This window comes from Phyllobates terribilis, unplaced genomic scaffold (genome assembly GCF_046119375.1).
Source record: "Phyllobates terribilis strain yellow unplaced genomic scaffold, ASM4611937v1 Scaffold_11__3_contigs__length_659146591, whole genome shotgun sequence".
Classification (NCBI taxonomy): Eukaryota; Metazoa; Chordata; class Amphibia; order Anura; family Dendrobatidae; genus Phyllobates; species Phyllobates terribilis.
The window spans coordinates 324,789,689-324,814,098 of NW_027362771.1; the positions used below are offsets into that span (position 1 = coordinate 324,789,689).

The 24,410-nt window shown below is 40.3% G+C and overlaps 1 protein-coding gene across 3 annotated transcripts in view; it reads right to left on the reverse strand.

Annotated features, from left to right (window-relative positions):
• Positions 1 to 24,410, reverse strand: part of GOLGB1 (golgin B1) — a 45,406-nt gene that overhangs the window by 8,194 nt on the left and 12,802 nt on the right. The window contains exons 5-13 of one of the 3 annotated variants that reach the window (XM_073652632.1): positions 22,842 to 23,135; positions 17,743 to 17,838; positions 12,279 to 13,671; positions 11,814 to 11,863; positions 6,593 to 11,685; positions 4,708 to 6,496; positions 3,640 to 3,780; positions 2,898 to 3,029; positions 2,345 to 2,439 (exon numbers count right to left, since the gene is read on the reverse strand). In XM_073652632.1, the coding sequence (XP_073508733.1) occupies positions 2,345 to 2,439; positions 2,898 to 3,029; positions 3,640 to 3,780; positions 4,708 to 6,496; positions 6,593 to 11,685; positions 11,814 to 11,863; positions 12,279 to 13,671; positions 17,743 to 17,838; positions 22,842 to 23,135 (9,083 nt within the window). Of the gene's footprint in view, positions 1 to 2,344; positions 2,440 to 2,897; positions 3,030 to 3,639; positions 3,781 to 4,707; positions 6,497 to 6,592; positions 11,686 to 11,801; positions 11,864 to 12,278; positions 13,672 to 17,742; positions 17,839 to 22,841; positions 23,136 to 24,410 lie in introns of all 3 variants that reach the window. The other 2 variants (XM_073652633.1, XM_073652631.1) reach the window with 2 other exon arrangements.

The following is a 24,410-nucleotide window of genomic DNA, read 5'->3' on the forward strand; positions in this document are numbered from 1 at the left end:
AAAATCTGATCTAGCATAAAATATAAAAATTAAATAACTAGATCGGTTAACACTGCAAACAAAACAAAAAAAAAAAACAACACACAATTCAAATGTCAGAATTGAACAATGAACGCCATGAAAACAAAACCCAAAAAAACAATGTCACGATTTTGTGGGGTTTTTTTTCCCCCTAATTTCCCCCATTTTTTTTACTCAATGGTAAAATTAATGGTGTCATTCAAAACTACAATCTGTCCAGCAACAAAAACAGCCCTTACATGCCGGAAAAATAAAGTTATAACGCTTGGAAGAAGGAGAGGAAAAAAACGCAAGTGCAAAACTAAAAATCACCTTGTCCTTAAAAATAATAATAATTTTTTATTTTTATAGCGCCAACATATTCCGCAGCACTTTACAAATTTTAGGGGGGGACTTATACAGACAATACAGAATAAGCATATCTCATATCGAAAGGAGTGAGGGCCCTGCTCGCAAGCTTACAGTCTATGAGGAAATGGGGGAGACACAAAAGGTAGAATGTACATATATTGTATAATGCAGCCTTGATATACTGAATAGGATAAATAATAATACATGGACTGGTCGCCAGCCAGTATGTGTACAGTCCTGACCGAGACTATTAAGTGCATGGTTGGTATGAACCTGAAATTGAAGATTTTAATATGGGGGAAAACTGGGACGGACAGATAGTGTGTGGAGGCGATACGCCAGTCTAAAGAAATGGGTTTTTAGGGTCCGCTTGAAACTGTGGGTATTGGGAATTAATCGAACTGTCCTGGGTAGTGCATTCCAAAGAATTGGCGCAGCACGCGAGAAATCTTGGAGACGGGAGTGGGAAGTTCGGATTATGGAGAATTTTAGTTTTAAGTCATTGGCAGAAAGGAGGGCATGTGTAGGGTGGTAGACTGAGACAAGGGAGGAGATGTAGGGGGGTACTGAAGCATGGAGCGCTTTGTGGGTAAGCGTGATAAGTTTAAATTGAACTTTATATTGGATGGGCAACCAATGCAAGCAATGACTGGCACAGGGAAGAGGCATCGGTGTAGCGGTTGGCGAAGAATATGATCCTGGCTGCTGCGTTAAGGACGGATTGGAGAGGGGAGAGTTTAGTAAGAGGGAGCCCGATCAGTAGAGAGTTGCAATAGTCAAGACGAGAATGAATAAGAGCTACAGTAAGAGTTTTTGCTGAGTCAAAGGTGAGAAAAGTCCTGATTCTTGAGATGTTTTTGAGGTGTAGATGACATGAACGAGCGAGTGATTTGATGTGAGGAGTGCAGGAAAGATCTGAATCAAAAATGACCCCAAGACAGTGGGCTTGTTGTTGGGGAGTAATGGTTGAGCCACATACAGAAATGGCAATATCGGGCACAGGTAGGTTAGTGGAGGGAGGAAATACGAGTAGTTCAGTTTTTGACAGATTCAGTTTTAGACAGAGGGAGGACATAATGTTAGACACAGCAGAAAGACAATCACTGGTCTTTTGTAGTAATGCAGGGGTGATGTCTGGAGCAGAAGTGTATAATTGGGTGTCATCAGCATAGAGATGGTACTGAAAACCGAATCTGCAGATTGTTTGTCCAATGGGAGCGGTGTATAAGGAGAAAAGAAGGGGGCCTAGGACTGATCCTTGAGGAAAGGGGAAGGAGAGCGGAGGAGGAGCCGGCAAAAGACACAGAGAAGGAGCGGTCAGAGAGATAGGAGGAGAACCAGGAGAGAACAGTGTCCTTGAGGCCAATAGTGCGGAGCATAGTGAGGAGCTGGTGATCCACAGTGTTGAATGCTACAGAGAGATCCAGGAGAATCAGCAGGGAGTAGTGACCATTAGATTTAGCTGTTAGTAGATCATTAGAGACTTTAGTGAGGGCAGTTTCAGTAGAATGTAAAGAGCGGAAACCAGATTGTAAAGGGTCAAGAAGAGAGTTGTCTGAGAGATAGCGGATTAGACGGGAATGGACCAGGCGTTCCAGGAGTTTAGAGATAAAGGGAAGATTGGAAACAGGTCTGTAGTTGGTCGTGCAGTTCTGGTCAAGGGATGGTTTTTTAAGTAATGGATGTATGCTGGCATGTTTAAAAGAAGAAGGAAAGATACCAGATGAGAGGGAGAGGTTGAAAATTTTAGTTAGGCGAGTGGTGACAGCTGGAGAAAGGGACTGAAGGAGATGTGAGGGAATAGGGTCACTGGTGCAAGTGGTAGGGCGAGAAGATGCAAAGAGCCTGATCACTTCAAACCAGTCATGGAAGATGAAGTCAGAACAGGTTATACAGAATACACAGAAAATTGCATATAGTTCTGTATATTGGCCATACAATGTAAATGATGTGCTAATGAGGAACAACCCACCTTTCATGTAGTTCCAGCAGTTGCTGATCAGTCTCAGTCTGAGGCTCCTTCTTCTCCTGAGGAGCTCCAGGGGCTGAATCACTTGGCAAAGCTTCCTACATTACACAATAAGATTATAAAAATACAGATCCAAATTCAAGCTGTCCCTACAAATAAAACAACCTCCCCTGACATCACTGTAAAACATGCACACATGGATCAGCCGAAAACAAGCCATCAGGGACATTGACATACAACTTGTCCGATTTCTGCCGTCGAGGGAAGCGTTGGGTTGTACCCCACCACCATAGGCTGCTGGTAATTCCGATAAGGCTAGCAGGATCTGGGCAGCTAGGGACAATTTAGTAGGGGTATCTAAGAGATATGCCTTTTTCTGGCCATGGCAGCAATAACCCTTTAAGTAAATGGCTTCAGATAAACATTCATTAAGGGGTTTGGCCTTGTCCAGCACATCATTTTCAATGGTAAACTAGATTCTTTAGGTTTTCCTACATCCTGCCTTTTAACTATTGAATGTTACATTGGTGTTTCCATGGAATTTTTTTTTGTTTACCAGGTTCTTCTGCTGCAATTCTTGAAGTTGTCGTTCAAGAGATGAGCAGCGACCAGTAGCATCTCGCAGGTGTTGGTTGCTGCCGCGCAATTGCAGAGATAAAGCATTTTTCTCTTCAAATATCTGAGAAAGCTGCAAAGAAAAAACACAATTATAAGAGGCACAGACAAGAAGACAAAGGCATAACTTTTCAAGAGGATTTCTTTCCAATAGTTAAAATTGTACATAGCACTTCATGTGTTACATGAAGTTAGCAAATTGGGTTTCTTACAGAGAAACTGGCATTTTTATTAAATTGTAGTAGGGCTTTTTAATTATTGTTTTCTAGGAAGTGCTGTCATATTGGTTATGACATTTGTATAAGACTCTCAGCCACCATCGCTTTGTTATCGACTGAATATTTACTGGCACTGTTCTTAAAATGACCTACAAAAAAAGCCAATGTATCTGATAGTAAAACAAGAATTACTACCAAACTTCGGTAAATATTTCAACTACTTACTTCTGTATATGTCCATTGTTCAGTTTTAGGCAGAAATTATAGGCAATGGACTATTAAAGAACACATTTATGAAAAATGCTTTTATAAAAAGTCTATTAAGCTAGTAAGTTTCTTTGCTATTGACAGTAAGGACAGAAATATTGTAGAAGCATAGGACATAATCCGATGACTCGTTTTGTATAAGTGCTATGAAGAAATGAACGGAAATACTTCTTAACATCCAGTCATTTCATATTTGACCTTTGAGTTAAGCTGTTGGATCCTGAGTTCCTTATGGTGCACCTGCGTAAGCGTTTCACTGAGCTGGGTATGCAAGTTTTGAACCTCTGTCTGCATCTTTTGAAGCTCCTCAACCGAGTCGTTAGCCTCATTACTGGAGATCTGAAAGATAAATCGCATGAATTACTGTCTTCTTGCTTAGTGGAGCACTTATATGGTCATGGGAGGGCGGTGAAAGACACGGAGACTCAAAATGCCAAAGAGAATCCCAGTGTCAAGCATCATACACTTAGTAGTTAGGCCTAGTGTAGGGCCTAACTCCCGGGGACTTCAAGGTTTCCTACATTAACGTCTTTAAAACTACAAATCATGAATTTTCCAGTTATGTTAATATTGTAATTGCAATTTATTATATAGTGTCTTGATTAGTACAATTGTTCTTCGGTAAATGCCAATTTCTACAAACATGGATGAACCAAATATAATTTTTCTCCAGTCTACTTGGACTTGACTAAGGACACTAAGAATCCTCCCGTTCTCTCTACTATTTTATCCAACATATTTAATCTTTTTATTCTTTTGATCAGATTCATTAAGGTGGTTTTCACCAGTTTTCTAACATAAAACTTGAAATGTTGCAAAATTTTTGCACAACTCAAACCTATGCAAAAATTTAGCACCTTTTGGTGTTTTATACTAGTCCCAGCTAGCTGCATTGAAAGGGAGTGAAGTTTGGATCTGCCGAGGTCAGATAAGCTCGCCTTGGAAATTCATCAAAATTTAATGTCCCTGTAGTGCAAGTATAAAGCCTAAAATAATTGGACCCATTGTCTTTTAAGACTTGTGTTTTCTATGCCATTCTTATTGCAGGCAGCGCTGGAGTAAAATCTGCCCAATTCATTAAGAGGAGTATCTCACAACTGTCTCCGCCAGAAATATCTATGAAGTGCATTTTTGGCAAAGGCATATCATCTCTTTTCAACTTTCTCTGCATTCTACTATATGTACATTTTAATAACTTGCATTATTTTAAATCAGCTTTTGTTTAACAAAATCAAAGTACTGTTATTTTCTGGTTTTCTATCGTACCTTTGCTTCTCTTTGAGAAGGACTCTGCAAACGTCTTTCAATTTCCTTGCGTGGAGCCTTCAAGGTGCTCTGCAATCTGTTATGATCTTCCTGCAGACCAGACATAGCCTTGGACATATCTTGCAGCTGAGTCTTCGAGATGTGAAGTTCAGATGTGATCCTAGACATTTCTTCTTCCCTGAATTGTAAAGTATTAGTTATATTGTTAAGCTGCATTTCCAAGTTGTATTGCTGTTCCTTGCCTTCAGATAACATAGTAGTGAGGTGGTCCTTTTCTGTGTTTACAGCACTAAGCTCTGTATTCAGGACAGATACTTCTGTCAGCTGCTCCTGCAGCCTTTGAATTTCTTCCTGAGCTAAATCATGACTGTCCTGCAAAGACCTCATTGAGCCTCCAAATGCCTGTAGCTGAGCTTTTAGACCAGATATTTCTTCATTTGCAGTTAGCAATCGCTGTTCGGATTCCATAAGATCTCTTGCAAGCTCAGCTACTCGTTCCTCTGCAGTCTCAGTCTCGTTACGCAAGACTCCAGTATCATGCTGCATGCTCCTTATCTTCTTATTTAGTTCATCTTCTGCAAGCTGTACTCGCTGTTCGGCTTCTACCTGTATTCGGGAGCTTTCCTCTTGTAAATGTGTCAACTCAGTTTGCATGTTTATCAGTTCGTCTTTCAAGTGCTGCATCTCTTGCTTGGCTTGTTCAAGCTGGTTTCCTTGTGTGCCAATTTCAGTTTGCAGTTGAGATACATATAGTTTTAGGTTATCAATCTCTTCCAGCATTTTCTTCTTTTCTAGCTTGCTTTCATCTAGCTCCTGTTGCAAAATCTCTCGTTGGCCTTTTTCTTGATTCAGCTGCTGCTCTTGGTTACTTTGCTCATGTCTTAGCCTTTCAATCTCCTGCAATTTTTCACCCAGAAGCTGTTTAAGTTGAGAGTCCTTCAATGAAATAAGCTCCTTCAAATCCTCCCGGTAGCGAGTCAGCTGAGCATTCAATTTAGCATTTTGTGCATTTAAATCATCAGTACGGCTGCGAAGAAGCCTTAACTCTTCACGTAGCTTGTTGCTCTCTGCTGCTGCCTCTTGAATTAGACTATCTTTGGCAAGAATTGCATCAAGATGGCGTTGCTCCAATTGTTGATAGTCACCTAATACACGTTCTCTCTCCTCCTGTAGTGAGCACATCGACTTAGTAAAGGAGTCGAGCTGACCTTTACTTTGGCCAACCTCTTCTTGTGAAGCTTTTAATTGAGTCTTTAATTGTTTTAATTTTTCCTGCATGTCTAATGACTCCTTCTCAGTTTCTTTAAGTCTATCTTGCAAGGTCTTGCATTCAATAGCATGTACATCTTGCAGCTCATTAACAGCTGTACTCACAGCTTCTTCTCGTGAATTTAACAACTGCACCACATCTTGCTCCTTTTGCTCCAATTCTTTGTGCAACTGTTCTGTAAGAGATTTGGAAGCCTGAAGATCGCTCTGAATCTGCTCATTATGCAACTTCCAGTTTTGGACTTCTGTCTCTAGTCTTTTTACTGCTTCCAACAGGTTCTCATTTTCAGATTTAATCTGGTTCAGTTTTATTTCAACGGCTTCCAACTGATTCTGACGATCATTTGCTTCCTGAGTGCGCAGTTTCAGTTCCTGCAGACAGGCACTGTGCATCTTCTGCTCTTCCTTCAAAGAGGATGAAAGAATTGCCTTCTCCTCCAACAGAGAGTCTCTCGTTTTTAGGTGGACTTCAGTTTCTGTTTTCTGGCTTGTGACAAGTTCCTTATTCTCTGCGTGAATTCTGGAAGTAAAAGTACAATAGAAGAAAGAGGAGTAAGTAAAATATATTTTAAATGAATAATCTAAATGTAAGAATTAAAGATAAAATATATCATACCTGGTTACTTCAGCCCTAAGTTCTTCAAGTTGGGTTGTGGCACGTAGCAACTCATTTTTAAGATCCACACAAACTTTCTCTTTGTCGTTTATCTCAATGTCCTTTTTATGCATTGTATCAGTTAACTTCTCACTCCACTCTTTGGATTCTTCTATAACACGATCTCTATCATTTTGCAAAGAACACATGCTACTAGTAAAGGCTGCAAGCTTAGCTATATTTTGATTTAATTCACCCTGCAAGTCCTTCATTTCCTGGTCCTTTTCCCTTATCTTGCTCTGTAAATTGACAACTAACCCCTCAAGGTGTTCTTTTTTTTGTTGTAGCACATTTATTTTCTCTTGTAAATTCACTACTTGTTTCACATGTTTGTCTTGCTCAGTATGAAATCTCTTCTCCATATCTTCCTCTTTCATTTTCAACAATACTGTTGTATTTTCAGCAATGGTCCGTATTTCATCTTTCAGTTTCATGTTTTCCGCTAGGACCCTTGCTGCCTCACTTTGTGTGTCATCAAGATGCACACGAAAAGATGCTAGCTCATTTTGAGCCTTGTTTGTGTCTTCCAATGCTTGGATTATTTTATCATTAGAGATCAATTTTTCTTTTTCACACTTCTTGTGCTCAAATTCAAGCACCTTAATTGCCCTTTCAAAACCACTGATAGTCTCTTGATATTGTATGCAATCTTTTTGCAAGTGTCGAACTTCTTGCTGCTTTTCTCTCAGCAGCTCCTGAAGCTCCTTTGATTGCGTTTTCCTGCCTTTTGCGCTCAGATTTGCAGATTTTAACTTTTCCACATACTCTTTTTGTGCCTCTGACAGAGCTTCAATCTTCTGTCTTTCCAGCTGTCGTTTTTCCTCTTCTAACTGAAGTTTAAGGTTTTCTACTTCTTTTTGTAGGCTGTCATTTTTTACCTCCAAATCCATTGCATCTTGCTGGAAATTTCCAATGCTTCCATTGAGCTCAGCCATTTGGTTCATTAGCCTCTCTTCTAACTCATCTTTCTCAAGCTCAATGGCTTGTTTCTGCCTGCTGACTTCATCCAGATCACCAACTGCTAGTTGATGCTTCTTTTCCAACTGTACAATGTCTATTTCCATTTTAGCCACACTACTTTGACCATCTTTGAGCCGAGTCTCCAAATTTAAGTTCTCCTCCATCAAAACCTTTATTTCTCCATTCAATCTCTCCATTTCATTTTGCTTGATCTTAGCATTGCACTCTGGTTTTTGTATCAGTTCCTTAATTTCTGAATTTTCCTCCAATGTTTCTTGTGGTTGGGTTATCTTGTGTTTTTCAGCCAGCTCTACAAAAGGCTGTTCTTTATTTCCCATGAGCTGTGAGTGCGTCACCTCAACCTCATTTTTAACTATAACCTCTTCATGTATTTCAGATGTATGTTCCTGCAGACTCATTTGAACATTAGACTCAATATTATGTAATTGTAGTCTCAGTGATTCAGTTTCTTGCGCTACATTATCTTTTTCAGAGGTTACCTGTTCTAACTGAAGTAAAAGACTATGGTTTTCCGAGTGGAGCTTATCTAGCTCTTCTTTTAGTCTTGAAGTTTCTGTACTAGTATTCTGCGACTCTCCCACTACTGGTTGCAATTCTCCTCTTAATCGATCATTTTCTTCTTCCAGTTCAAGTATTTTCTGTTGCTTAGATTTGGCAAATTTCCTCATTTTTTCCTTTATATTTTCAATCTCCTGTTCGGCCTCTTCTAGTTGCTTCTCTACATCTTTCTTTTTAGTCTCCACACTTTTTATTTTACTAAATAACTCTTGCTTTTCCTGTCTCACCGTTTCCATGGCACGTTTCATCCTATCTGTTTCATTGCTCACATTCTCATAAGACTGTAGCAGTGTCTCATATTCCTTCTGCAGATCTGTAAGCCTTTCTTGCCATTCAGATATCTCTGAATTTTGAGACAACTTTAAAGATTCCAACTCTCTTCCTAAATCATCTTTTTCTTGTGTGATACCGGTCAAAACTAGTTTTAAGCTTTCACAAGAGGCTTCCAAATTTTGGTTTTCCAGTAAATGTTTGTCAATTTCAGAAATCATTTTGTCTCGCTCTTCTTTCTGAGCAGATAATGTCTTAAGCAAAGTGACTTTTTCAACACTTAGTTGGTTAATCAGATCCTCTGAATGTTGTAATCTAATAGACAAGTCATCCTTGAGATTTGAAACAGTGTCTAATTCTAGTTTTAAACTCTTGTTTTCTTTCATAGCTTCTTTTCTAGAGATCAATGCAGCCTGAAGCTTTCTTTGAAGCTGCTGCTTGCCCTTTGCTTCCTCCACCTCTTCATCCAGTTTATTTTGTGATTCGAGAGACTGCATTTCAAGTTTTCTGTGGAGTTCTTCATGCTCTTTAGCTCTAACTTCTATTTGAGTTTGTAGGGACAGTATAGCATCATCTTTCTCAGCCAACAAAATATTTGCATTTTTAAGAGCTTCATTTACAACATCTAGCTCCTTGTGAAGTTGTCCAATATCCTCCACCTTTTGCATTAATTCTTCCTTTAAACTCTCTATGTTAACTTCATTTAGCTGAGAGGTTTCCTGGTTACTACTTTCCATCTCAGCTTTCAGGGTAGATGCATGCACTTCTAAATTCAGATTTTTTTCCTTCTCAACTTGCAGTTTCCCATTTAATTGTTCTATAGTATTCTGCATATGTGAAATCTCTTCCAAGTAGCCATTTAGTTTTTCTTCTAGCTGCAAAGCTTTACATTCCAGTTCATTTTTTTCAGATTGAAAGACTTCCATCTGCATTTGGTAGTCTTTACCTGTCACATTTAAAATAGTTGATTTGTGGACCACAGGGTCCACAATACTTGCAGGTGAAAAATCTACCCAGTCCGATCCCCAATGTGATTCTTCAGCATTTTCACCTGAAACATCCACTGAAGTAGCATCTTCAAAAATATTAGTAATGGTATTTTGTGACTTTTCTGACTTCATAGTTTGTGTACTGCTCTCTTCAAGACTTACTTCATTCAATTGATATGACTTTTGATTTAATTGTAGTTTTTCATACTTTTCTTGCAAGAGATTAAAGTCCTCTTTCTGTTGCTTTAGCTGTTCACGGTGGTGGCGGTCTTTCTCTTGTGCTTTCTTAATAGTATCTCTGCGAGAATTCAACACCTCTTGTACTTTTTTTTGTAATAGCTCTTTGTCTTCCTCGAGAGTTGCAATTCTGTTTTCAAGTTGAATTCTTGCCTCTTGATCCACAGCATTTACGGTATCTGAAATATAAGATTCTGCTGATGTTTTCTCTGTTTGCTCGGTTTTTAAAGAATCAATTTGTCCTGATTTAGCTTTTAGCTCTAACGTTAATTCTTCAATCAAGTTTTGATACTGCTCATTAGCAGCACTTTTTTCAGCCAGTTCTTTCTGGGCAGTTTCCAGGTCAGATTCCCTTTCAGACAGTTGCTTTTTCAGACAATCATCTGTAATGCTTTGCTCAGATATCTCTTCAAAGGATTTCACATCAACATCACCACTAATAGTAAAGTCTTTGTCCTGATTCACTGCAGAATTTACCATTTGTTTCTCGAGTTTAGAGATTTTACGATTTAGCTCTTTTCGACTAGTTAGTGCAGCTTGTAACTTTCTCTTTAGATGTTCAATCTCTTTTTTGTAACCCTCTAGTTGAGTCTGATGCTCCTCACTCTCTTCTATTCCAACCTCTCTCACATCATGTTCTGAATTGTTTATGTAAGACTGTAGCTGACTCTCTAAAATGCATTTTTCACCTTGCAAACCATTAATAACTTCTAAACGATTTTGTTGTTCCTCAGTTAGAAGTTGTAGCTCTTGCACATGGTTATTCCTCTGAAGATCTAATTGAATCTGCAGCTCCTCATATTCCTTTTCTTTCTTCGAAAGTTCACATTTCTGATCTTGTAATTGCATCTGCAGTACGTCCCGCTCTTCCTGTGCAATCTTTATCAATTCCTCGTTTTGGGCAAGGTTCAATTTTGCAGTTTCCAAATGACTATTCAACTCTGTAAACTCACTTTGAATAGACTCAAACATCTCCTGAAGATGACATTTCTCTTTAGTAACCTTTTCCATTTGTAAAAGGATTTCTGTATTTTCTGTTCTTAATGTCTGTATTAATTCTTCCCCAATTCCATTTTGGTCTTGGATGGTCGCGTTCAACTGTTCCTTCAGTGATTTTATTTCCTTGCTCATGGAATATTTTTCCTCATTTAGAACGACCACCTTGTCAGATAAGCTGTGGCTTATTTCTTCAACTTGTCGATCCTTCTCAGAAATAGATTCTTGAAGGCCTTGAATCTCTGTTGTTTTTTGTGAAAGCAATTCTTGAAGTAAGACTTTTTCACGTTCATTTGAGGCAAGTTCTTCGGAGAGTCTCTCCTCCTTATTTTGACTAAGGCCAAGTATTTCATTTAGGCTTTCAATATGCTGCTCCTTCTTTTCTAACTGGGTTACCTGTAGCTTTGAAAGTTCATTCCTCTCAGACAGTAGCAGATTCATATGGTCTAGGTCTTTCTGTAAAGCAATGATCTTTAAGTCTTTAGATTTTGACTCATTTTCTAAACTCTTTACTTGCTCTACAAGTATATTTTGGCTTTCATAGACTGTCAGCTGTTGCTTTTCAGCTTCTAAAAGCTTCTCTGTGGACAAAACCTCAACAATAGTCTCTTTGTTTAGAAGGGCCTCAAGCTTTAATGAGATTTGCTCTTTCTCAGATGTTACAGTCTCTATTTGACTTTGGAGCTCTTCAACCATTTTTTTCATTAAAAGAATTTCATCATCATTGTCTGCAGTAACATTCTGGTATGAGAGATCAGAATGGTCATGCGTCTGGATACGCAAGTCAGCTTCCTCTGATACATTTTTGCGCTCTTCTACAGTTTGCTCACTTAATGAGCATTCATTCAAGTTTCCTTCCACAGGTAGCTCTGCTTTGAGTCTATTTATTTCTTCTTGAGTATCGAGTACGTCCATCATAAGGATAGACAGTTGCTTTTCCTTTAAATCTTCACTAGTAACATTAAGAACAAGCTCCTGAGACACTGAACTAGTTTGGACATTCAAAACAGTGGATTGCACTTTCTGAAAAACAAAAAAGGACATTTTTATGTTATTGATAACTGTACTGTATATGAAAATTGCCTAAACTGCACAAGCAGTAAATGTCCACACATTCAGAAATTAAACCAGTACCTCACCTGGTGGCTCACCTCTGATTCCTTACACCCTTCTGTAGATGATAGGATAACAGAATCTTCACCTATGAAATCAGATTTATTTTTATATTATAATTCAGAACATGGAAAGGTCATTAGCTATCTGGTAAATGGAAAAATACACCAAACTGATATTTTTCTATTGCATATTAAAATTGCGTTACAACAGATGGGTCACCTATAAGGCTCAAAATCTAGAGTTCAAATTTAGATGGTGAAAATGGTTCTAAATGAAATGGAACTTCAAAGTTCGTTGTCTTGAGGTTAGCAAAAAGAGAGGGCAGAGTGGATTAAGATAACTGTACAATCACTCTACACACTGGGTTTATTTGTATTTTTGACTCATAAGTCCTACTAGGAGCTGTAGACCTGAAAACCCGATATTTTTAGCAAGAGTTTTTTTTGCAAAGTTAGGTTATTTTCAACAATAAGAGAGTAATATTTTTCTAAGCAGCTTACCTGTTGTGACTGTGTAGTGCTGGGTATTGAGGTTTGCAAATGAGACTAAAGTTTCTTCCTTTTCAGGCATTCCTGGCTCCTCTTTAGTTAACCCCTGTCTAGTTAGATATGTATATCCCATGCCACTTTGCTCTATATGATTTTTCACATGGCATTGCTCTGCTTGCAATTTATTCAACTCATCTTGTGCTTCTCTCATTATATGCATCTCTTGTTTCAGCATCTCCAATTCACTCAGCGTTTTCTGCCCTCTTTCAATCTCTTCTTTCACATTACCAAATTCTTTGAGAGATTCTTTAAGTCTTTTCAGTTCTTCTTTCAGTCTGGTTAACTCTTCTTGTTTTTTATTTTCCATTTCTAGCTCAATTTGCACGTTTTCCATTTCTATATGGCCTTCATCAGATTCATATATGTTGTCTGTACCTTGCTCTCCTTTTGTTTTAACCAGTAGCCCCTCATTGGCTTTATTCAGCCTTTCCAGCTCTACCTGACACTGTTTTTGAGTTTCATTCTGCTGTTCCAGTTCCGATTTTACTTGCTTCAGCTCCTCCTGATCAACCTTCATCTTTTCAAGCTGTTCTTTTAGCTTCTGCAAGTCCTCTTTGGCACCCTTCTCCTTTTCCAGCTCATCTCTTATTTTCTGCAACTCCTCTTGGTTACCCTTCTCCTTTTCTAGCTCTTCCCTTAGTTGTTGTAATTCTTCTGGGCCACACTTCTCCTTTTTAAGCTCTTTCATTAATTGTTGCAATTCTTCACGAACACCCTTCTCTTTTTCTAGCTCTCCTCTTAGCTGTTGCAGTTCTTCCCGAGCACCTTTCTGCTTTTCAAGTTCTTCCCTCAGCTGTTGTAATTCTTCTTGGGCACCCTTCTTCTTTTCTAGTTCTTCCCTCAGTTGTTGTAATTCTTCTTGGGCACCCTTTTCCTTTCCAAACTCTTTCATTAGTTGTTGCAATTCTTTATAAGCATCCTTCTCCTTTTCAAACTCTTCTTTTAAATGTTGCAATTCTTCCTGGGCACCTCTCTCTTTTTCCAGCTCTTCACTTAGCTGTTGAAATGCCTCCTGAGCTCCCTTCTCTTTCTCCAGCTGTGCTCTCAATATTTCTAGCTGCTCTTGTGCTCCTCTATCTACTTGGAATTGTTCCAAGCCAGACTGTGGTGTAGCATCCAGTTGCTCTTTAGCCTTTTCCAGTTGGAAATTCAGATTTTCCATCTCACATGCTGCTTCTTTTTCTTTATCAAGAGCTTCCTGTAATTGCTGGCATAAAACACTCTTCTCCTCTAACACATCTTTGTACAATGTAGCTTGTTGAGAGCTTCCTTTTTGTTCAATAACTAGAGATTCTCTCACAGATATCAATTCCTGTTCCATTTCCCGAAACTGCTCAGACAGAACCTATAAAGTAATCAAATAAGTTAGAATGTACTGGTTCATGACAGAATACTTTGTATAATAAAAAAATGTAAGCATAAGAAACAGAGAAAAAACAAATAAGACCCTGCTCACATCTTTGTTTGGGACTTTGGATGCAGTTTCCGTTAAATATTCCATTATTTTTTTACAGCAAGAACAGCACATCCTGCATCACTACTCAGGTTTTAAAAAACACCCAAACTTTGTCCGTTTACTGTAATGACATTTTTTTGTTTATTTTGGGTCTATTGGAAAAGATTTCTCACCTATTCCATGTTAAATGAAAGCTAGTGTAGAAAAGGCACAGGGAAATAAAATACAATATTTTTTTCTAAATACCCACTGGATATAAATGGCTTTCTGACAAGAAAACCAGCGCCTCCTCCCTCTCCTCTCAGCTGAAGACTTTACCTCATTCTTCAAGCAGAAGACGGACACCGTCAGACAAAGTTTTTGCCTTAAGTCCCCCCAACCCCTCCTCACACCTACTCAATCCTCCTTCTACACCATTACGGAAGATCAACTTTCCTCTTTACTCTCCAAATCACACCTCACCACCTGTGAACTTGACCCAATCCCATCCCACCTCATCCCCAACCTTACCACTATCTTCATCCCAACCCTAACCTACCTTTTCAACCTGTCACTAACAACTGGTGTCTTCCTCTCATGCTTTAAACATGCCTCAATTACACCCATCCTCAAAAAGCCCTCCATTGACCCATCCTCTCTGACAAGCTACCGCCCCATATAACTTCTCTCCTATGCCTCAAAACCACTGGAACAACATGTCCACTTTGAACTGTCCCTCCACCTCTCCTCCTGCACCCTCTTTGACCACCTCCAATCTGGCTTCAGACTACACCATTCTAGTGAAACTGCCCGGACTAAATTCACCAACGACCTACTAACTGCCAAATCCAAGCGACACTACTCTGTCCTCCTCCTCCTAGACCTGTCATCTGCCTTCAACACAGTGGACCATTCCCTCTTACTACAGACTCATCTCTCTGCATCACAGACTTGGCCCTATCTTGGATCTCTTCATACCTAATAGACAGGACATTCAGTTTCTCCCACTCACACACCACCTCCTCCTCATCATCTAGCCCCCTATCTGTTGGTGTCCCCCAAGGTTCAGTTCTAGGACCCCTGCTCTTCTCCATCTACACCTTTGGCCTGGGACAGCTCATAGAGTCTCACGGCTTTCAGTATCACCTCTATGCTGATGACACACAGATCTATCTCTCCGGACCCGATATCCCCTCCTTACTAACCAAAATCCCACAATGTCTGTCCACTATTTCATCCTTCTTCTCTGCTAGATTTGTAAAACTTAACAAGGATAAAACGGAATTCATCATCTTTCCACCATCTCGTTCATCCCCCCCACCGGACCTATCTATCAAGGTGAATGGCTGTTTACTCTCCCCAGTCCCACAAGCTCGCTACCTTGGCGTAACCCTGGACTCTGATCTCTCCTGCAAACCACATATCCAAGCCCTTTCCACTTCCTGCCATCTCAAACTCAAAAATATCTCCCGGTTCCGCACATTGCTCAACCACCAATCTGCAAAAAACAGTAGTGCACACAGTCATCATCTCCCGCCTCGACTACTGCAATCTCCTGCTCTGTGGCCTCCCTTCCCACACTCTCTCACCCCTCCAATCTATCTTAAACTCTGCTGCCCAACTAATCCACCTGACCCCTGCTATTCCCTGGCCTCTCCTCTCTGTCAATCCCTTCACTGGCTCCCCATTGCCCAGAAACTCCAGTTCAAAACCCTAACTACAGAATACAAAGCCATCCACAACCTGTCTCCTCCATATATGTGACCTAGTCTCCCGATACATATCTGAACGCAACCTCCGATCCTCACAAGATCTCCTGCTCTACTCCCCTCTTATCTCCTCTTTCCACAATTGCATACAAGATTTCTCCCGTGCATCCCCCCTACTCTGGAACTCGCTCCCCCAACATATTAGACTCTCGCCTACCGTGGAAACCTTCAAAAGGAACCTGAAGACCCACCTCTTCCGACAAGCCTACAACCTGCAGTAACCATTGCTCCACCATACCGCTGCACGACCAGCTCTATCCTCACCTACTGTATCCTCACCCATACCTTGGGGACAGCTTTTACATTATTTTGATCAAAATTATGTTAACTAAATACCCTTTATTATTTATTATTATTTTTGCACTGTGCGATTTTTACATTTACTTTTAATCATTTGGGTATTTTTCTTGTCTTTGGTTTCTCTTTGTCTAATGGCCTTGTGTGAACATGCAGTTACATTTTGCATGCACATCAATTTATGTTCCAGTTCACACCTTCAGGTTTTTTCTTTGCAGTTAGTATGCTTGAGTGCATATAAAAGGGTGTGGCCGCCCTTTGTCTGGGCTGGGACGCTGATCCTGCCTCGGTTTTATGCTTGCACTAGGGATCCAGTCTCTCTGTCCTTGTCCATATGTATGTCACTTGACAAATGGTAAGGTTTTTAATATTAGAGTTAGGACTGTCCCACAAGGGATGGCGTGACGTGGCGGGACAGCTTTTACATTATTTTGATCAAAATTATGTTAACTAAATACCCTTTATTATTTATTATTATTTTTGCACTGTGCGATTTTTACATTTACTTTTAATCATTTGGGTATTTTTCTCGTCTTTGGTTTCTCATCCTCACCCATACCTTGTAGATTGTGAGCCCTCGCGGGCAGGGTCCTCGCTCCTCCTGTACCAGTCACCGTCACGTTTTGTTCAAGATTATTGTAATTGATTTTGTATTTATACCCCTATTCACATGTAAAGCGCCATGCAATAAATGGCGCTATAACAATAAATAATAATAATAGTAATGGAATTATGAACAATATCGAACTCAAAGACTTAACTAAATAGAGCACCATCATGCTTCTCCTACACATTGGAATTTAAAGTGACTAATATGATTATAGAGAATGGAGTCATTTGTTTGATTACCTAAAATGGAAGAGATAGAGGGCACTCTGGAAAATAAAAATAAATTAATGAATAAAAATGCATTATTATGAGGAATACATACTCATTTTGCCTAGTGCACAATTATTAGTTTTTTTTTGTTTTTTAATTGCTGCCAACAAATTAGTAAATGGAAAACCCATCCTAAAAAACACATGGCAAGATGGGTTGTGTCATTACAGAGAGCCTTCTCTGGTGGTTAGCTATGAAGAGAGACCGGAAACTTTCAGGAGAGAATAAGTGCTGATCATAGCCAAGATTACATTTTTGGTATTCATAAATGAAGCACAAGCGAACACTTTAGAAGTTGTGGGGATTCAGGAGGGAGGGATGAGATCTAAGCTTGGTTTGATGTCTTTTTTCTACCAGAGTCATCAGCAGCACTCACATGTACTCTATTAGAAAGACATCTCTCCGAGCCTGCATCTCGGCCCTCCTCTCCACAACTTCTGATGTTTATGGGTAATCTCCGCAGCTCTCTACACACATTCTCCCAGTTAGATCCATATCGCTCATAGCGAACAATCAGAGAGGGCAGAAAGGCTCACATAGGTCTAGAGCTCGCTGGACTGACACAACATGTCTTGCTTTGTGTTTAGGACGGTCTTGTCGTCACTAATATGACAGCAGCCGTGGAAAAAAAAAAAAAAATTGCTCCCTGGACAAGATGAGAGTGAAGAAATAGTTAAAAGTGTTTGGCAATTTATTCATAGTAATGCATTTTCCATTCATTTTGGAGGAACAGCCCTTTAAAATATTATTTTGTTACAAATTTACAAGAGTAGGGAGGTCAACTAACCCATTTATGCTCAGGTAGCCTTCAAATAAGATAATCCTGAAGTATGTTAGTAGATAAGATACCTACTTTTTATACACAGCCACGTTTTTTATTTCATTTTTTTAACTTAATTGGTTCCATTCTGCTTTTACTTAAAAACAAGTAAATTTAGCTTCCACAATTCATAGAGCCAACATTAGCTACAGCCATTTATGGATCCTCCTGGAATCGCCTGCCCTTTACCTTAATACAAAAAGGGAGAATACTTACCCGCTTCTGAAGCTCGGCACTCTGCAATTCTTGCTCCAACATCTCTACTACCTGATTTCGGGAAAGGAGGGCTTCATTCTTTTCCTCCAACGTCCTCTGTACACAAAAAGATCACAAGACAACTTGTGTTTTATTTTCAGAGAAATGACAAACTAATCAAATACTCATTAAATCACATACGTATCATTTTATGTATGCATTAGAAAGCCACCACCTTAACTTACCAAGCCATTTTTTTCCCATTTTTGCCTTTCTGCTTTATAGCAGCCATATTTTTTTTCCACTGATGTGACTTTTGAGGCTTTGTTTTATGGACAACAAATTGTATTATTTTTGCACTACTTTGTGCTACATATAAAGTCCTGTGTAATTTGTAGATTTTTTTAGCGACGCAAATATAGAAAAAACCCAAAACATTTTTTGGCTTATATTATATTTTTTACTGTTAGATGTTTCACACCAAATAATCAATTGAATAAAATCTCCAGGTTATTACGGTCATGTAGATAACTAATAGGTGTATGCTTTGTTTTTTTTCTTAAATATAATAAAATGTATTTTATATGAAAAGTGTATATGTTTTTTTTGCGGTGGGGACTTTTTACTTATTTTTTGCACCCAATTTTTTAGATAAGTTATTGTCTGAGAGATCAAAGATTACTGGGGAATATTTGTTAAATTATTGATCATTTTTTATTTCCCCAACGCCGGCAGACACCCAGTGATTATGTGATCGCCAGGTCCTACAGATGTTTCAGCAATGCCAATGCTTTAGTACACTACAACTGCCAAGCGCTCGCTGAGCGCTATGTAGCCGGCAAACTGGAAGAGAAAAAGTAACTGCTTCGGTCTTCTTTCCCGGTCCCCAGCTGTCAGACACAGCCGGTGACCCAGACCTGGTCCTGATAGGTTGGAAGAACAGAAGCTTTAACCCAGTGCAGTAAATTTACTATTGGCAGGGTTAAAACCCAGAACCACATACCATAAATTTATGACATTTAGTGGTTATGAGGTTAGACCACTAAAACTTTAGCATACACTACTAAGTACAGTTCCAAGATAAACACTAACTCAAACCCATGATAATTGTTTTCAAAGGAAATCTGACAGCCGATACATGCCGCCCAATCCACGAGCAGCATGTATCCGTCACTGGCTGTATGATCTCAGCGAGGTGTGTTTCTGAAACGCAGTACCGTTAACATACTTTAAAAGGACCGAGCTGAGCTGTAGACTAGTCGGCAGGCGGGTCCTGGCAGCTTCTTCGCACCTGCTGTCCTGGAGTGACAGGTCAGTCCCTATAAATGCACGTAGTGAGACCTGTCAATCCTCAGCAGCAGGCATGGAGAAGCCACCGGAGACCATCTGTCCAACTAGTCTCCGGCCCCTTGGTCCCTGGCGGCCTTGCTTTTCTCGGATACGCCGCAGTGCTTCAGAGTCAAACATACCTAGCTGAAATCATACCATGCCATGGATCGGGCAGCATGTATCAGCTATCAGGAATCAGATCCCCTTAAAAATGACTCAACGTAAAAAAAAAAAAAAAAAAAAAAAAACTAAATTAAAGTAAAATATGGAGAGAACTGATATAGATAAAGCAAGTTACTTCATACAGAAATAGCTGCTGGAAGCTGAAAAATAATTTCTATATTCAGGGCTGCAGCTTTCTCAGGGCTCTGGACAACATATCGTACCAGAAAATAAAATAAAGTTTCCTTTACCAGGCTTCCAAACAAACAGCTCATCCTAGCAGATATAGAGCTCTATAGTACATTTAATACCGTAGAAGGGCACTACTAGACCATCATTGCACTAGTTTTTAACCAGTGAAATGCACATGCTGATTGGCTGGATAAGCTAACCAATCATAAGTAGTGTTGAGCGATACCTTCCGATATCGGATCGGACCGATACCCAAAAAATATCGGATATCGCCAATTCCGAAAACCAATGCAAGTCAATGGGACACAAATATCAGAATAAAAATAAACCCTTTCTTTCCTTGTTTTCCTTCATGCAGAATTAACCTACAACTAAGAATAATGTAGAATGACATGAAAAGCCGGCAATTCAGCAGCGGCATACACCGGTACCCGACAATTTAGAACAGAAAGAATAGAACATCACACATAGATTAGATAGATAAAAATATGTCAGTCACATATATAATAAGTACAGTGACAGTGTTGATTACTGTACTTGTCATTTAGTGTTAAAATAAAGGATTTTTTTTAAAAAAAAATTTGGCGTGGGGTTCCCCGTAATTTTAGGCTCTAGCGGAGGTTAAGCAGATGGCTGGGGCAGATGTTTGAAGCCTGGGAAGGGGGTAATACCCACGGAGCTTCCCAGGCTACTAATATCAGCCCCCAGCTGAATACCTAGCCTTTACTAGCTATTAAAATGGGGGACCCCAAAAAAAAAATGACGTGGGGTCCCCATTAATTTAATAGCTAGCAAAGGCTAGGCAGACAGCTGGGGGCTGATATTAATAGCCCAGGAAGGGTGCCATGAATATTGGCCCCCTCCCAGGCTAGAAACACCAGCCGTCAGCCGCCCCAGAAATGGCGCATCCATAGGAAGCGCCAATTCTGGCACTTAGCCTCGCTCTTCCCACTGCCCTGTAGCGGTGGCAGTGGGGTAATAGGGTTGGGGTTGATGTCCGCTTATAATGCCAGCTGACATCAAGCCCAGGTTAGTAATGGAGAGGCGTCTATAAGGCACCCTCATTACTAACCCCATAGTCAAAGTTAAAAAAAAAAACACACAAACACCCAGAATAAAGTCCTTTAATTGAAATAAAGACACAATTCTTTATTGTTCTAAATTAAACCATCACGCCCATTCCAGCTGAAGCCAACGATCTCCTGCAATAAAAGTAAAATAATAAAGCAACCTCATCCTTACCTTTCCATGGTTCCCACGACGGCTCCAGCTCTGCTACATTGACATGACAGGCTGGACCGCAGCAGAAAGCTGCCATCCAGCTTGCCATGCCGCAGACACTGAGAAGCGCAGGCATGCTTGCGCTCCTCAGTGTCTCGCTGTGACGGCATAAAGATGAGCCGAGGTCATGTCCAATGAACTCAGCTCACCTCATGCACGTCACTGACAGCGTGGGAAAATTCTCCTGCGCTCAGCGCTTGAGCAGGAGAATTCGCCCACGCTGTCAGTGACGTGCATGAGGTGAGCTGAGTTCATTGGACATGACCTCGGCTCATCTTTATGCCGTCACAGCCAGACACTGAGGAACGCAAGCATGCCTGCGCTTCTCAGTGTGTGCGGCATGGCAAGCTGGATGGCAGCGTTCTGCTGCGGTCCAGCCTGTCATGTCAATGTAGCAGAGCTGAAGCTGTCGTGGGAACCATGGAAAGGTAAGGATGATGTTGGTTTATTATTTTACTTTTATTGCAGGAGATCGTTGGCTTCAGCTGGAATGGGCGTGACGGTAAGTATGGTTTAATTTAGAACATTAAAGAATTGTGTGTTTATTTCAATTAAAGGACTTTATTCTGGGTGTTTGTGTTTTTTTTTTTTTTAACTTTGACTATCCATTACTAACCTGGGCTTGATGTCAGCTTATAATGTCAGCTGACATCAACCCCAGCCCTATTACCCCATAGTCACCGCTACAGGGCAGTGGGAAGAGCGAGGCTAAGTGCCAGAATTGGCACATCCTATGGATGCGCCATTTCTGGGGCAGCTGACGACTGGTGTTTCTAGCCTGGGAGGGGGCCAATATTCATGGCACCCTTCCTGGGCTATTAATATCAGCCCCCAGCTGTCTGCCTAGCCTTTGCTAGCTATTAAAATAGGGGGGACCCCACGTCATTTTTTTTGGGGGGGGGGGGTCCCCCATTTTAATAGCTAGTAAAGGCTAGGTATTCAGCTGGGGGCTGATATTAGTAGCCTGGGAAGCTCCGTGGGTATTACCCCCTTCCCAGGCTTCAAACATCTGCCCCAGCCGTCTGCTTAACCTCCGCTAGAGACTAAAATTACAGGGAACCCCACGCCTTTTTTTTTTTTAATAAATCCTTTATTTTAACACTAAATGACAAGTACAGTAACCAACACTGTCACTGTACTTCTTATATATGTGACTGACATGATTCTATCTATCTAATCTACAGTATGTGTGATGCTCTATTCTTTCTGTTGTAAATTGTCGGGTACCGGTGTATGCCGCTGCTGAATTGCCGGCCGGCTTTTTTAAAGAGACGGTGCATGAAAACACTATTATTTTTTTTAATAAATCCTTTAACACTAAATGACGAGTAAGCTGAGCGCTGCCATCCAGCTTGTCATCCTTCAGAGACACTGCAGAGCGCAGGCATTATGGGAACTTCCGATTCCGGTATTCGATATTCTAAAAGTATCGGAACTCAGTATCGGAACTCCGATACCGCGAATATCGGTCGATACCCTATATTTCAGTATCGGAATGCTCAACACTAATCATAAGTCTTAGATCAACAGTTTTTCTGGCACTCTATATTTTCATTATAGTTTCAGGTTACAATTGCCCAGGAAAGACCACATTGTATGTTGACCAGTTTCAACAACTAGTGCTTGAGTAAAGATTTTATTTTTCTCCCTCTCGGAATGCCAGAAGTGTAAAACTTAAAAAAGATGGTTACAGTTAATAGGCTTGTCTTGTCCTTGACCTGCAGGAGTGCCGCTTTCCAGGGGCTGAGTACTTTTAATGACCGACAATTCAGACCAGTTGCATGGTTGCACTGTGACCCAAACTGTGCGCTCTCTGATTCCTCTCCAGCTTGTGGTAAGGAGCATTGGAGAAGCGCAATGGCACTGAAAATGTCTAAATCCAGCCAGATGCATAGCAGCACTTACAAGCTCTACAGTAAAGAGCTTGTAAGTGCTGAGCTCGTCCAGTAGAAAGGTCACTTCTAATAGACTGCGGAGGTGACCGGTAACGAAGTAAAATTGGAAAGTTTTCAGAAGCACTTTGCAATTTTACCCGTTTGAAAAGTTGAGAAAACCCCTTTATGCTGGAGCTTATTTAAATCCGTTTTCTAGAACTTTCTATGATACATAATTTATATACATATATAGCGGAATATGAATCTTATGTTCATTCTTACTTCAAGCTCTTGGACACTTTTAGCAGCATTCTCTCTTTCCTGGAGGGATTTTGTGAGTTCAAGCCCACTTTCCTGACTGTCCTGAAGCTGCTTTGTCAGACTAGCAATTGTTTCTTGACTGTCAGAAAGTTGTTTTGTGAGGGCACTGATGTTACTTTGACTCTCATGTAACTGTCTTGTAAGTTCATTGAGGTCATCTTGGAGTTTTAAGTTGGTTTCTTCGTTACCCTGTACACTTTTTGAGGATTTCTTTTGTCCACTGCTCCTTTTATCTGCAATTTCACCTTGGCTTTCCTGATTGCAAAACAAGCAAATAAAAAAACAAAATGAAAACAGAACAACAAAACTTACGCAAAAAAAAAAAAAAACACAAAACAGAACAAAAAAAAACCCCTTACAATATCAAAGTACATCATAACAGAAATAACCATCTAATAAAAGGAATGTTGAAAAGGGGATCAAAGCTAGAATTGTGGTTAAAGGGTTAAAACGTAACCTTTAATTACATATACGGATAAAAATAAATATACAAATAAAGTACTACTAAAAGGTCACAAGGACCATAAGTCAAATAAATGCCTGCCAAAAAAATGGAGAAAACTACCACAAGTAATCTATTCTTCCTCCAAATAGGGAAAAAATGGCAAAGTACTTCAGTACTGCCCACCTGCCTATCAGAGAGAGATAATGGCAGGAGATTATAGAACCATCCCTACAAGTGTCATCATACATGAAACGTAACAGACAATCAATGGTTAACAATGGGGGTCCACTTTTTACAATAATAATGGAATAACCTCACCAGCCACAATGTCAGTTCATGCTCCTGTTCGGGGTAGTTCAATGGTCCGGGGCATCAAGACATCATCAGCCGCCAGCCACCTATGGAACACCGCTCCCGACGCGTTTCTTCACCTCAATAATTCATCAGGGGAGATATGGGTGTCATCTTATACCCTAGTAGTAATGGGTGTTTGTCGCCAGCCCAAGACACACAGGCGGCGCAACTTACATGTCAGACCTACCATCCTATTTGTATCTGCCCGCGCTCCCTTGTCGCGGGCACGTCACTTCCGGTTCCAATCGTCCCACTTCCGGTCTGTGGAACGCAAGCGCCGGCCGTGACACGCAGACGTCACATCCGATGCGCGTGATAAAGCGCTCATAGTCCCGGTGCGACGCAAGCGATGGAAATGATCGCATCACGTGAGGTAAACATTGTCCCCGCGGTGACAGAAAAGGGGGGCCTCAACATATACAAAGGGGGCCCATCATCACTTCCAGTCAGGGGCAATAACCGTCCGGGGAGAACCAGGAACAGGGCTCCGGCTATATACCACATGCGGCACAGTATACATACACAGCGCCACATACTTTATTTGTATATTTATTTTTATCGGTATATGTAATTAAAAGGTTACGTTTTCACCCTTTAACCACAATTCTTGCTTTGATCTACTTCTACTAAGTGGTTGTTCAATATTATACCCCCTTTTTGCTGTTTTGCTTGAATGTTGAAAAGGGTCATCAAAAGACATCTTGTAGCATGAAAAACTTAAGGAGGACCTC